The following is a 14,143-nucleotide window of genomic DNA, read 5'->3' as shown; positions in this document are numbered from 1 at the left end:
AGGAAGCGTAGTTTCAGGAGTTAGATTTATTTTTTTATTTGTTTTCCTCACAGCATCACATTGTTGAGTCATCTTCTGTTGGCCGTGATTAAACTTTCTTTCCTTAGAAAAAGTGAAATATGCTAGTGCTTACATTTCAGGGGGTGGATAATGTCAGTTAGCAATAGAGCTCTCTGTGAAGACCTTTGGATGTCCAGAAGTTACTGTTAATGCTTAATGTAAAAGGAGCGATTCACTGGAAGTACTAACTTTTAAAAGTCTTTTGTGCTTTCAAGGTGGTTTCCAGAAGTGCAGAATATTTATTACCAAGGTAATAAAAAAAAGCAATTGCCAACTGGTGACAGCAGTGCCAAATTGGAATCTTTTTTCAACTGCGCTGCTACGCTTATGACTTTACAGCTGCAAGAACTCACTTTGGTCTCCATGCAGGATTTCACAGACTTAATAGCACAACCACCAGTAAGTATGGTGCCGTTATACCAATATTCATCTAATAATTTATTTTCAAGAGGAAAAAGATTAACAAAAAGAACCTTTATCAGTGGAAGAGGTGGAAGTATATCTTTAGATCACTTAGCTATTTAAAAACACCTAGTATCAACCTGAATATTCAGGATACATGAGTATCATTACATTGGTGAGGATGAGTAAAGAGAAGTGAAAATTCTTCTCATTGGAAGATTTGGGTCATGATGGCTGGGGAAGATTTGTGTGGGGAACTCTTTTCTTTCCAGAAGAAGGTCCTGTTGGAGTGTGAGCTGGGCCCGGGAATTTGAATGTTCTCTTGGGCTCTTTCTTGCATTACTCTAGAGCCCCACTGCTATGCACATCCTTCTTTTTCTGGAACCTTGACCCTCTGGTTGATCTGTAGGCCTGGTGAATACTAGATACCAACACGTCTAGCTGGGAATTGCTCTTGCTCTTTTTAGTAGAGCTCCTCATTGGCTTAACTCTCTAAGGCATAAGAGGAAAGGTGGGTTCCCATGAGTTTTAATTGGGACCACTGCACTGCTTAGTCTCTCCCAATTTATATATATATTCACATACATGTATACACTATTTTTTTTTTTTTTGCAGGATTCTGTTAGAGCTTTTGAACATCCAGGTTTCATCATGAGGCTGATTCTTGAAAATGACACCATTAAGTTTGAACCTGAGTTCAGTGACTATATAGACATCCTTCTGAATGTTTATGATATCATGATTAAGGCTGTCAGTTTTGTGCCAAGAGTTGAGACAAAATTGTATTTTAAGTGGGTAAGTAACAAGGATATTCTTATTGCTTGAATTTTCATGATAATTATTTCAGACAACTTCTAAAAGGTGTAGACCTGTATCCTCTGCTTTGCAGAATATAAATGGCCTGGTAACGTTGGCTTATAAGAAACTTTCAATTAAAAAATACTATCTTCCCATTGCAGTATGTGCCTAGTTTCTTAGTCTAGTCTTCCATTGGACTGAAATTTTTCTTAAGGGAAGGAATTAAATTTGTGATCAGGTTTAAGATAGTCCATGAGTGTTGCTGTAGCACTCACACGATGCTGTAGACCTCCCTTATACTTCTCTACCTCTCTCAAACTGTCCTCCGGTTGATTACTCTCCTCATATACCTTTTTCCTAAGCAGTAGTGTCTTTGTACTCTGAAATCACAGATTCTACTTGTTTTGTCTCTCTCTGGCCATTTATTGAGCAAAGCTATGCTGAACTTGTATATTTCAACAGCAGTTACTGCAGTCTAGTATATAAAGTGATCATGTCTGATAATTCCCTAATTTAAAAGGCTTTCAAGCTTTTAAGTACAACCAGTAGCTTTCTTATTTCCTTTCTACATTATTTTTTAAATAATATTATTTTAGAGACAGCGTGTGTGCGCATGAGCCAGGGGTGGGCAGAGAGGAAGGGAGAGGGACAGAGAATTTGAAGTCAATTCTGTCCTGAGCATGGAGCCCTAAATGGGGCTTGATCTCACGACCACGTGATCATGACCTGAGCTAAAACCACGAGTCGGGCTCTTAACCCACTGTGCCACCCAGACACCCTTCTTTTTTATTTTTAAAATAGTTCACAAATATTTCATGTACAGGAAAGCGTCCAGGAGACTAGTGTGTAGTTTTAAGTGGTAATAAAGTTACGCCTGTGTACTTATAATCTAACTAGAGAAATGGAATATTACTGATACCCTTAAGCTCTTCCTGCTCCCCATTGCCCTTCCCTGTTCACATTCCTCTCCTTCTACCTTCTAGCAAAAGAATCACAATCTTGAATGTTGTAGTTATTAATCTGAATTTTTTAAGATAAGCTTACTACCTGTCTGCATATCCCTGAAAAATTTCCATTCAGTTTTTCTATGTCTTTATATATATGTGGAATCATCTTACAATCAGTGACCTGTTTTACTTTACTCAACATTGTGATTGTGAAATTATCCATTGTGAAGATATTATCCTCATCATAGAACTTCTCATTTTTTAAAATTATTTTTATATTCTAGGAATTCCATTAAGTTCTTTGTCAAACAGGACTAGTCATTTTTGATCGTCTCTTGTACTTAGTCATATATTCATTACTCTTAAAAGAACTTCTCCTTTTGCCGATCACCATTTGCTTGGTCATGGTGGTTTATTTCTGTGGGTGTTTTTCCTTTATTAGTATGGGCTTATACGTGTAAGAACTGCATGCAGGGAAATCCTTAAGGCCTTAAGTTGGTTCCTCCAGAATTTGCATATTCTCCCGACAGTTACTATGGAGGCCTCTCCAGACCAAGGACCATTTTTTGATAAAAATCTTGCTGAGGATTTTGTGGACAACAGTGGCAGTGTGAATGCTTCCCCAAATTGGCATGAGAACAGGCTAGTGGTCACAAATTCTTAAGGTGACTGTCTTTTTTCTTCTCCGCTGAAAAACAAGGTCGAACAGGATATTTTCCTTACTTTTGCTCCCTCATTCAAAGGTTCTGTCACCTTTCAGCATTCTGAAATTTTGTGTCACCTTTCAGTATTCTTGGCTTTCTAGGGGTGTAGCCATTATGACTTCCCTCCCTGCTCAGGCTTGAGACTTTGTTTCCTGATAGCCATTCTGCCACCCCACACCCCTCCCCTGCACAGAGGCCCACCTTGCTAGAGACTCATTAAAGCAAAGCTTAGGCAGCAGGGATCAGCAGTCTCTAGGGCAGCGGCTCACTTCACGTAATTACCTCTCAACTCATGTGTTCCCCCATGTTTGGTCCCTAGACTTTCCCTATTATTTTATTTTGCTTTCTTAGCTATGTATTATAAAAGTTATATTTGGCATTTTTTCCAGCATACTTTTATGTTTTGAACTAGATAGTTATTTTCAGGTTATGTGTTCCTCATATTGCCATAAATAGAAGTATCTGGAGAAATGTAGTTTACTTTGGCCTTTGTTTAATTTCAGTTCAGCTATTGCATCTTTCTCCAGGCATACCCTGCCTTTTTTCAAGAATGATTTGAGGGAGCTTATGAAACAGACAAATAGAACAAGTTAATAAGAGTTACTGGACATGCTCAGAGTGGAGAGAAGTATTACTGTCATTTGAATGAATACAGCTGCTTTGATTTAATGGTTATAAAATATGGTTCCAAGTTTCCTGGTTGCTAAAGTGAAGAGGAGTATATGACAAGTTTTAACTGAGATTAAGCAGTTAATCTAAATGCTTAGGTCTTTTTCCTGGTATCCGATCTTGAGAGAGAAGTCTTATATGGGGCATTATCCATGGGGTAATGGTTCTGAAATCCTACATGTCAGCATCACCTGGTGACATTTTAAAAATGCAAACCCATCACCACCACCTCTTGCCCCTAGAGCTGTGGATTCACAATGACAGTTGGTTCTCAGAAATAGGTTGCCAGAATCATTTAGGGATATTTTGCTAGTAATCAGTTAGGTTTGGAAACAAGTGATATAGAAGGTACTTCGAGTAAGATGACTGAACATGATCTCAACGACCTTCGACAACAACAGCAGAAGTGGAGTTTGTAGAGCTGTACTTATCACGGTCTTTGATAGAAACTGAAAGTGAAATTAAAATACATTTTTTTTCCCATGGAAGGCAAACCTGCAAGGGGCTAAGATGTTGTGAGTCCAAACATATCACCATCTCATGATCTATTTTGATAGACTTTCAAACACTTGAGCTGTCTCATTCAAAATATCATTTCCCTTAACTCTTAATAGGAACTGATGAGAATTCACATCGAAAATATACTTTCTAATATAGTTCCAATGTACTGGTACCCAGTTATGTTTAGAAAGATAGACCTATAGATGTAGACATTAGGCAGGCTGTTAATACATTTAAGAAACATTGTATAATAAATATTAATGAGCTTTGCATTAGATCCAATAATTACGTTGCATGCAGTACATAATATAGATTGCTTTATCTCAAAGTTTCCCCCCACCCCCCAGAAAAAATGGCACCAAGCATCTACTGAGCCCAGGAATGAACTGGTGGTGGTGGGGGCGCCTGGGTGGCTCAGTTGTTAAGCGTCTGCCTTCAGCTCAGGGCTTGATCCCAGAGTCCTGGGATTGAGCCCCACATTGGGCTCCTCTGCTGGGAGCCTGCTTCTTCCTCTCCCACTCCCCCTGCTTGTGTTCCCTCTCTCGCTGGCTGTCTTTCTCTCTGTCAAATAAATAAATAAAATCTTAAAAAAAAAAAAAAAAGAAAGAAATGGTGGTGGTGGTGGTGGTATTCACTAATGTTCTCAAGACGCATCTAGTTTTAAGCATTATGATTTCCTCAAATCCCCCCTAGGGGCATAGTGGGCAAATGCACCCTGAATACCTGAATAAATGATCCAGCTCTCTAAGGAATCCTTTGATACTATCTAGTGAATGCTGTAGAATATCCACTATGGATCATAATTTTTATTAGTGTGAAAATTCCCTTCTTCTGAATGAAAGGTAGATCATGTATATTTTTAAGTGTAACTTGATTCAAGATGAGAAAGCATGTAGGTACATTTACTTGCCCTTTTATTTGAAATGAGGAGACAAGCTGTTGAGATTTGTTTGCTTATTAAAAATTGTTATCTGATGCATTATTCTAATGGAGATGGCAGAATGCACATTTTGTAACCAGGGATTTTAGTCTTCTCTAGTTGTTGTAAACAGATCAAAGGTCAACGAATGAGTAAACAGTCTTTCTTTGTTCTAGACAGATTACTCCTCAAGGAGAAAAAGTACTGTGATCAAAGAATATGATGAATATGATGATATGAGATTGAGCTGGCTTACTTCCAAAAAATAAAGTACGATGCAAGCACTAGCTTATAAAGCTAGCATATACAATTGCACAAATTAAATGTGGATTTTGGTGTTTTTATATTCTCTTATTTTGTGTATTTTTTCAAGTGACGTTTCTTTCATCTGTACAGAAAAACAAAACACAACTAGGTAGCATTGAAGGAAAACAGAAAAATTATATGAAACTTAGATATTCAGTATACTGCTATTAGACTGAATATCTTTCTATAGAGATTAGAAAATCAAAAAGAGGGGCACCTGTGTGGTTCAGTCAGTTAAGCGTCTGCCCTTGGCTCAGGTCACGATCCCGGGGTCCTGGGATCAAGGCCCTCATCGTGCTCCCTGCTCAGTGGGGTGTCTGTTTCTCCCTCCCCCTGATTCTGCTGCTCCCCCTGATTGTGCTCTCTCTCTGTCAAATAAATGAATAAAATATTTAAAAAAAAATCAAAAAGACCTTGTGACTATAAATACACATATATGGTAAGACTGGCATTTTTAGAAAGATAAATGCTATGGTTACCTTAATTTATTTTTTAAAATGAATATTATTTTTTCCCTTTGTCTTAGGAAAGTAAGTCTAAACCAACAACCTTGAAGCCAATAATTCTGAATGAAATTGTTGAAGCCCACAAAGAAAAGGTGAAGGAAGTGGTAATGAGAGAGAGCGTGGCACCTATCGAACACGTCAAACTCTATGACAAGTATGACTTTCTGATCACCAGAAAAGCTGAGCAAGAAGTTGATGCTTTCCTTGAGGAAAATCATAGCTATGAGAAAATAATACAAGAAATTCGCAAATACCAAAAACTCATAGAGGAGATACAGTACACATCTAGAAAGGTAAACGATCCATTTTGTACAACTGTTATTTATAACCATGATATTTTCCCAGTTTTATTAGGATGTGTTTTTAGACCATACAGTGAAAGAATCAGACCATTACTATCAACAGGGAACGTATTTGTTGTCTTTCCATGACCAAAGCATTATGGGAAGCCCAGGATATATGGAAGTAGACAAAACAGAGTCCTTGTCCTCATAGAGCTGGAAGTCTAGTGCTTTAAGCCTGACTTGAAAGTACTCTATATAATTTGACCCCTCAAAAATTCCAAGAACTTAATTTTTCTTGCTTTAGTGTTTATAAATCCTTCGAAAATATGGTAATTACACCAAAACGTGATCACTTCTGTTTAGTAGGAGACTGGTAATTTAAGATTTTTGTTTGTCCTTTTTTATAGGTTCCAAAATTTCCACCCTAAACATGCATTACAGTTTTGTACAGAGCAGATATAATATTTAAATCCCTCCACTCTCTATTTAGCAATAACTCGATTCTCCAAAGTTCTTATGTCCATTGTTGTCCTGAAATAGAATTGGCTTTCAGGATAACAATCTTGAAGGAGATTTACCCGGAAGATGATTGTAAAATACGAATGAGTATCTAGAAAATCCTGCCTGCATCATATTAAAAAACACACACACACAAAAACTGAATCTTGTTAGATCACATTAAAAAAAACCCAATATTGTGAGAAAGGCAAAATTGTGGGAAACTTCTATTTTCATGTTCGTTAAACTTTTCATACTTAATGTTGCAGACTGTTCGTTTAGGAATGTTTGAAATGCGCTGTGAGGAATTAATCAGAGCTTTGGTGAAGCGAGCAGAAATTATTTGTGGAAAACTTATAGCTAAAATGTTCCGAGATCATCAGGAAGTAAATACAAGGTATTTATGTGATACCGACTTTTTTTTTTCAGGGGGATGTTAGATAAAATCAATTGTCATTCAAATAAAGTTATGGATTAGAACAGTGTCATCAATGAACCTCCAAGAAGATAATGCCAAACTTATTTCTATTTGGCTTTGTTATTTTATAATTATAATTAGTTTTTCACCACAAACGCACCTTCCTGATTGCCTGAAATAATGTGGTATTAAAATGTGTTTGCAATTCTGTTAGCACAAGTCAGATGGGCGTTTTCTAACATCACTGAGGTTTTAAGTTTTAAATTTGTATAATCAGTACACAAAATGGAATTTCAAAGTGGATTTACCCAATAGTTTCCTGGGTCCTAATGGATACTCGAATTTAGGACTTCATTCACTGTGATTACTCTTCAAGGCCATGATAACTTGTTGCCTTAACTAAAAACTTGTTGACTAACCTGGAGATTTTGAAGAAAACTGGCTCATGTTAAGTAAACTCACAGAATGCTAAGGTATAAAGCAGAATACCTGTTTTTTTAGACAAAAGGTAGAGCTAGTCTTTCAACAACTGGTGTTAATGTTGCTCCAGGAACCTCTTTTCTGTTACCAGTTACATGGAAAAATCCCCCCCCAAAATCAGAAATTTTGTAATGGTTATGTTATCACAGGAAAAATCATTAAAAAGAATATTCAGGATGTGGAAAAGCCTGCAGGAGGCTTGTATTAGGTACAACAGTAGGTGCTTACACTCATAAATATAACTGCTGAAGGAAGTTATAGTCTTCAGGGGAAATAGACATACAAAACAGTAAATTACAGTAGGGCTCAGTAAATACTGAAGTGAGCCGCAGACACAGAACCGAGAAGGACACGAGTCATTTCTTTCACAGTGGAGGCTGGGCAAGTGGGGAAAATCAGAGAAAGCTACAAAGAGGAAGAGGATCTGTGAATTCATTTTAGAGGATGAGGTGGGGGTCTACCAGGTGAACAATGTAAATAAAAGAATTCCAGGTAGAAAAAGTAACATGTAGAAGGGTGTGAGGTGTGAAATGGCAGGGTGTTATTTTAAGAACTGGGACTGATCTGTGTTGCTGTCACAGACCCCGTGAGGAAAGAGGAGTGAGGGGTAAGGCTGAAGCAGGGCGAGTACTTGCATAGCTTATCTAGGAACCAGAATCCTGTATTCAACCGCAAAAGCACTTTTTCCTCTAGAAGTTCTGGGAGAATAGTGAGAATGTCTTTTACTTGTAGCTTTTCATGCTGAGTGAAATGTTTATTTTAATTTCATAGCTATTTTCCCTGCCTCCTAGTTGCCCTTGGAGCTCAGGGCTGATTCTGCTTTTCCCCTCTGTCTCTGAATCGTGCATCTCACCACATTCACTGGATGTACAAAGGACACATCAGAAATATTAGAGGACCCATCAGATACGAGTATCTCAACTTCGTGCCCCTCCGTGTCTCACCTCTGCAAGAACCCTTCATTCCTGTCTCCCCACATTTTCGGGCGAGAGTCTGTCACACCATTCAAAGTTCTCTCTGCCTATGGGCTCAACCCTGTTGGCTCCCCTCCTTCTGGAGCTGGTTCCACCAGTCATGCATCTCCTCTGTATCTCACTATTCTGCCTCTCAAACTTACAACCATGTTCAGAACCCTCCTTCTTCCACTCCCTACTGCAACCTAAACTCACAACCATGCTGTTTCTTTCTCCTTCACCTCACAGCCTGTCGGTCCGTCCTTCCTCCCTCCCTCCCTCCCTCCCTCCCTCCCTCCTTCCCTCCCTCCCTCCCTCCCTTCCTTCCTTCTTCTTCTTCTTCTTCCTCCTTTTATTTATTTATTTATTTCTGAGAGAGAGGGTAGGGAGAGGGAGAATCTTAAGCAGGCTCCACGTCCAGTGAGGAGCCTGAGGCGGGGCTTGATCTCATGACCTAACATCATGACCTGAGCCAAAATCAAGAGTCAGAGGCTTAACTGACTGAGCCCCCCAAGTGCCCCATCACAGTCGATCTTGAAGAAATTTCTACATGTTTTATCTGGACTTTTTAAGCTTCTACCACTTTTTTTTTTTTTTAATCTCACAGTAAGTTCATTATAGGGGCCATAACCCAAATAAGTAGGAAATATTTGTATATTATATAACCAGAAGTTTCTGAACATAGAAGCCCATGTTAATTGATCCCCACAAGTAGAGTTAATCACTGTCTTATTTAGAACTAGTTTTTGGTGCTATCTCAACTAAATCTCTGGTAGAGCCCCTATGATTCTAGGTTGGAAGTGATTGTTTATGGCCCTGTCTTCTATACAGGATTATGAACTGCTGGAGAGTCATTATTACATCTTCTCTGTCACTTAATATTATAGTCCGGAATGTAAGAGATGATCATTAAATGTACATTGAATGAATGAGTAAGGGCAAAAATTTGTTTTTAATTCTTTAGATGTCATATAGATAAGATCATCTTACTCTATTTTTCACATAATGGCACATATAAATAGTATATAGGACTATATTTAGGAATAAAATTTAATTACATAAAATTGATTTTGTCTGGTGTTTCAGATTATGTGATGAATTTGAGAAGATAGCTGAAAAAGCTCTCAGCACTCCTCCAAATACAGCAGAACTAATGGAAATGAAGGTATTGTTTATAAACTTTATAGTCATCTGTGTGTAAGTTGATGGTTTGTTTTCCCAGCTGTTATTAGCTAATTATCAACATGATAATACAATAACAAATCACTCCAAAAGTTAAAAGAGGCTTAAGATAATGTTTTGTTTTATTATTCTTAGCTTGGTGATTCAGGCTGGGTACTCCTGGCTGGTTCTGGTCACAGTTGGGTCACTCACTCCATTGGGTCAGCTAGTTCTCAGTTGTGTTAACTAGTGTAACTATCCTTGGCAACTTGACTCTGCCCCACTTGTCTCTTACATTCCAGCAGGCTCACGGGGCATGTTCTCATGGCATGGCAGAGACACACAACCAAGCCCAGGTGTACAAATGCTTTTCAAGTGTCTCCGTGTGTCACATTAGTTAACATCTCATTGGCCTTAGTAATTCCCATGGCCACAGCATGAGAAGACACCATAGGGTGTGGATTCTGGGAGAAGTGAAATATTGGAGCTGTTCGTGTAATCGTCTACCGATATTTTTGAGAACACTATTAATACTAACATGCTAATAGGCATAAATCAGGACTGTCTTGGGCAACCTGAGATATGTGGTCATCCTTAATTTTTAACCAAATATTTAAGCTTTAATCATTTGTTTTTTATAAGCTATTTTTGTTATACATTAAAATTTTCTGTGGTAGTTTGCCAAAATATGTTTTCAGCATAGAATTTATGGTACTAAAAATATTAGGTAAGTCTCACTTTAATCATTTTTCATGTTCCTTCTGTGCTTGAAGTCTGCCTAATGGTGAGTAAAATAGTATTAAACAACTAGTTAATCACCATCTTATTTTATTCCTTTTTCATTCTTCTTACAACAAACTTTTATAGGACTTACTCCTCTTTTCCATCCAGCATTCTCAAGATCTGAAAATGGATCTTTTCTTTTTACATTTTGAAATATTTAAGCAAACCCAGGAAAACATGTACAATCATTCAAAACTTTGTACAGGCAAGAAATAACAAAAAAAAAGTGCAAATGCTTATGTACATTCTTTTTTTTTTTTTAAATGATTTTTTATTATATTGTGTTAGTCACCACACAGTACATCCCCGGATTCCGATGTAAAGTTCGATGATTCATTAGTTGCGTATAACACCCAGTGCACCATGCAATACGTGCCCTCCTTACTACCCATCACCGGTCTATCCCAATCCCCCACCCCCCTCCCCTCTGAGGCCCTCAGTTTGTTTCTCATAGTCCATAGTCTCTTATGTTTCATTCCCCCTTCCGATTACCCCCCCTTCTTTATCCCTTTCTTCCCCTACTAATCATCCTAGTTCTTATGTTCCATAGATGAGAGAAATCATATGATAGTTGTCTTTCTCTGCTTGACTTATTTCACTTAGCATTATCTCCTCCAGTGCCGTCCATGTTGCAGCAAATGTTGAGAATTCGTTCTTTCTGATAGCTGAGTAATATTCCAATGTATATATGGACCACAACTTCTTAATCCAGTCATCTGTTGAAGGGCATCTCGGCTCCTTCCACGATTTAGCTATTGTGGACAATGCTGCTATGAACATTGGGGTGCATATGGCCCTTCTCTTCACTACGTCTGTATCTTTGGGGTAAATACCCAGTAGTGCAATTGCTGGATTATAGGGTAGCTCAATTTTTAACTTTTTAAGGGACCTCCACACTGTTTTCCAGAGTGGCTGTACCAACTTGCATTCCCACCAACAATGTAGGAGGGATCCCCTTTCTCCACATCCTCTCCAACAATTGTTGTTTCTTGCCTTGTCTATTTTTGCCATTCTAACTGGCGTAAGGTGGTATCTCAGTGTGGTTTTGATTTGAATTTCCCTGATGGCTAATGATTTTGAACATTTTTTCATGTGTCTGTTAGCCATTTGTATGTCTTCATTGGAAAAGTGTCTGTTCATATCTTCTGCCCATTTTTTGGTTTGTTTATTTGTTTCTCATGTATTGAGTTTGAGAAGTTCTTTGTAGATCTTGGATACTAGACTTTTATCTGTAGTGTCATTTGCAAATATCTTCTCCCATTCCGTGGGCTGCCTCTTAGTTTTTTTGATTGTTTCCTTGGCTGTGCAGAAGCTTTTAATCTTGATGAAGTCCCATAAGTTCATTTTATCTTTTGTTTCTCTTGCCTTTGGGGATGTGTCGTGAAAAAGGTTGCTTTGGCCGATGTCGTAGAGGTTGCTGCCTATGTTCTCCTCTAGAATTTTGATGGATTCCTGTCTCTCATCGAGGTCTTTCATCCATTTGGAGTTTATTTTTGTGTATGGTGTGAGAGAGTGGTCAAGTTTCATTCTTTTGCATGTAGCTGTCCAATTTTCCCAGCACCATTTATTGAAGAGACTCTCTTTTTTCCACCGGATGTTTTTTCCTGCTCTATCAAAGATTAGTTGCCCAAAGAGCCGAGGGTCCATTTCTAGGTTCTCTATTCTGTTCCATTGGTCTATGTGTCTATTTTTGTGCCAGTACCATGCTGTCTTTGTGATCACAGCTTTGTAGTACAGCTCGAAATCCGGTAGGTGTGATGCCCCCAGCTTTGTTTTTCCTTTTCAACAGTTCCTTGGAAATTCGGGGCCTTTTCTGGTTCCATACAAATTTAAGGACTCTCTGTTCCAGTTCTTTGAAAAATGTCCTCGATATTTTGATCGGGATAGCATTGAAAGTGTAGATTGCTCTGGGTTGCATGGACATTTTAACTATGTTAATTCTACCGATCCATGAGCATGGAATATCTTTCCATCTTTTTATGTCTTCCTCAATGTCTTTCAAGAGTGATTTATAGTATCTAGAATATAGGTCCTTTACGTCTCTGGTTAAGTTAATTCCAAGGTAACGTATGGTTTTTGGTGCTATTGTAAATGGGATGGATTCCCTAATTTCTCTTTCTTCGGTCTCGTTATTCGTGTATAGAAATGCAACTGATTTCTGAGCATTGATTTTGTATCCCGCCACGTTACCGAATTGCTCTATAACTTCTAATAGTTTGGGAGTGGCTTCTTTTGGGTTTTCCATATAGAGTATCATGTCATCTGCAAAGAGAGACATTTTGACTTCTTCTTTGCCGATTTGAATACCTTTGATCCCTTTTTGTTGTCTGATTGCTGTTGCAAGGACTTCTAGTACTATGTTGAATAATAGTGGCGAGAGTGGGCATCCTTGTCGAGTTCCTGATCTTAAGGGAAAGGCTTCCAGCTTTTCCCCATTGAGAATAATATTTGCAGTAGGCTTTTCATAGATGACTTTTATGAGATTGAGAAATGTACTTTCTATTCCTACACTCTGAAGGGTTTTAATCAGGAAAGGATGCTGTATTTTGTCAAATGCCTTTTCGGCATCGATTGAGAGGATCATATGGTTCCTGAGTCTTTTCTTGTTGATATGATGTATCACGCTGATTGATTTGTGAATATTGAACCACGCTTGCATCCCAGGTATGAATCCCACTTGATCGTGATGGATAATCCTTTTAATGTACTGTTGGATTCTATTAGCAAGTACCTTGTTGAGGATTTTGGCATCCATATTCATTAGGGAAATCGGTCTGTAATTCTCCTTTTTGAGGGGGTCTTTGCCTGGTTTGGGGATCAAGGTAATATTGGCCTCATAGAATGAGTTTGGTAGCTTTCCTTCTGTTTCTATTTTTTGAAATAGCTTTAGGAGAATAGGTATTATTTCTTCTTTGAATGTTTGGTAGAATTCCCCAGGAAAACCGTCTGGGCCTGGAGTTCTGTTATTTGGAAGGTTGTTTATCACTGACTCAATTTCTTCATAATTAATTGGCCTGTTTAAGGAATCAATTTCTTCCGGTTTCAATCTTGGTAGTTTATAGGTTTCCAGGAAGGATTCCATCTCTTCCAGATTGCTTAGTTTATTGGCATATAGCTGTTGATAAAAATTTCTAATAATCCTTCCAATTTCAATGGTGCTCGTCGTGACCTCTCCTTTTTCATTCATAATTTTAATAATCTGGGTCCATTCTCTTTTCTTTTGGATAAGTCTTGCCAGTGGTCTGTCGATTTTATTGATTCTCTCAAAGAACCAGCTTCTAGTCCTGTTGATCTGCTCTACTGTACTTCTGGTTTCTGATTCATTGATTTCTGCTCTAATTTTGGTCAACTGCTTCCTCGTGAGTGGATTAGGCCTGTCCCTCTGTTGCTGTTCCAGCTTCTTGAGGTGAGAATATAAAAACTGCATTTTAGATTTTTCTATTCTTTTGAGTGAGGCTTGGATGGCTATGTATTTCCCCCTTAGGACCGCCTTTGCAGTATCCCATAGGTTTTGGACTGTTGTGTTTTCATTCTCGTTGGTCTCCATAAATTGTTTAAGTTGATTTTTGATTTCCTGGTTTATCGAGTCATTCCTGAGCAGGATGGTTCTTAGTCTCCAAGTGTTTGAGTTTCTTCCAAATTTTTCCTTGTGGTTGAGTTCCAATTTCAGAGCGTTGTGGTCTGAGAATATGCAGGGGATAATTTCAATCCTTTGGTATCGGTTGAGACCTGTTTTGTGTCCCAGAACATGGCC

The 14,143-nt window shown here is 38.3% G+C and overlaps 1 protein-coding gene across 1 annotated transcript in view; it reads left to right on the top strand.

The window, feature by feature from the left end:
- Positions 1-14,143, top strand: part of DNAH7 (dynein axonemal heavy chain 7) — a 252,588-nt gene that overhangs the window by 38,727 nt on the left and 199,718 nt on the right. Inside the window, exons 11-15 of the mRNA XM_087854980.1 lie at positions 276-459; positions 1,078-1,257; positions 5,833-6,105; positions 6,864-6,991; positions 9,532-9,610. Coding sequence (XP_087711106.1) covers positions 276-459; positions 1,078-1,257; positions 5,833-6,105; positions 6,864-6,991; positions 9,532-9,610 — 844 coding nt within the window. The remainder of the gene's footprint in view (positions 1-275; positions 460-1,077; positions 1,258-5,832; positions 6,106-6,863; positions 6,992-9,531; positions 9,611-14,143) is intronic.

The sequence above is a fragment of the Ursus americanus genome, chromosome 1 (assembly GCF_024610735.1).
Source record: "Ursus americanus isolate L20-20 chromosome 1, mUrsAme1.1.p, whole genome shotgun sequence".
In the NCBI taxonomy this organism is placed as follows: domain Eukaryota; kingdom Metazoa; phylum Chordata; class Mammalia; order Carnivora; family Ursidae; genus Ursus; species Ursus americanus.
This window is presented reverse-complemented; position numbering and strand designations above follow the sequence as displayed.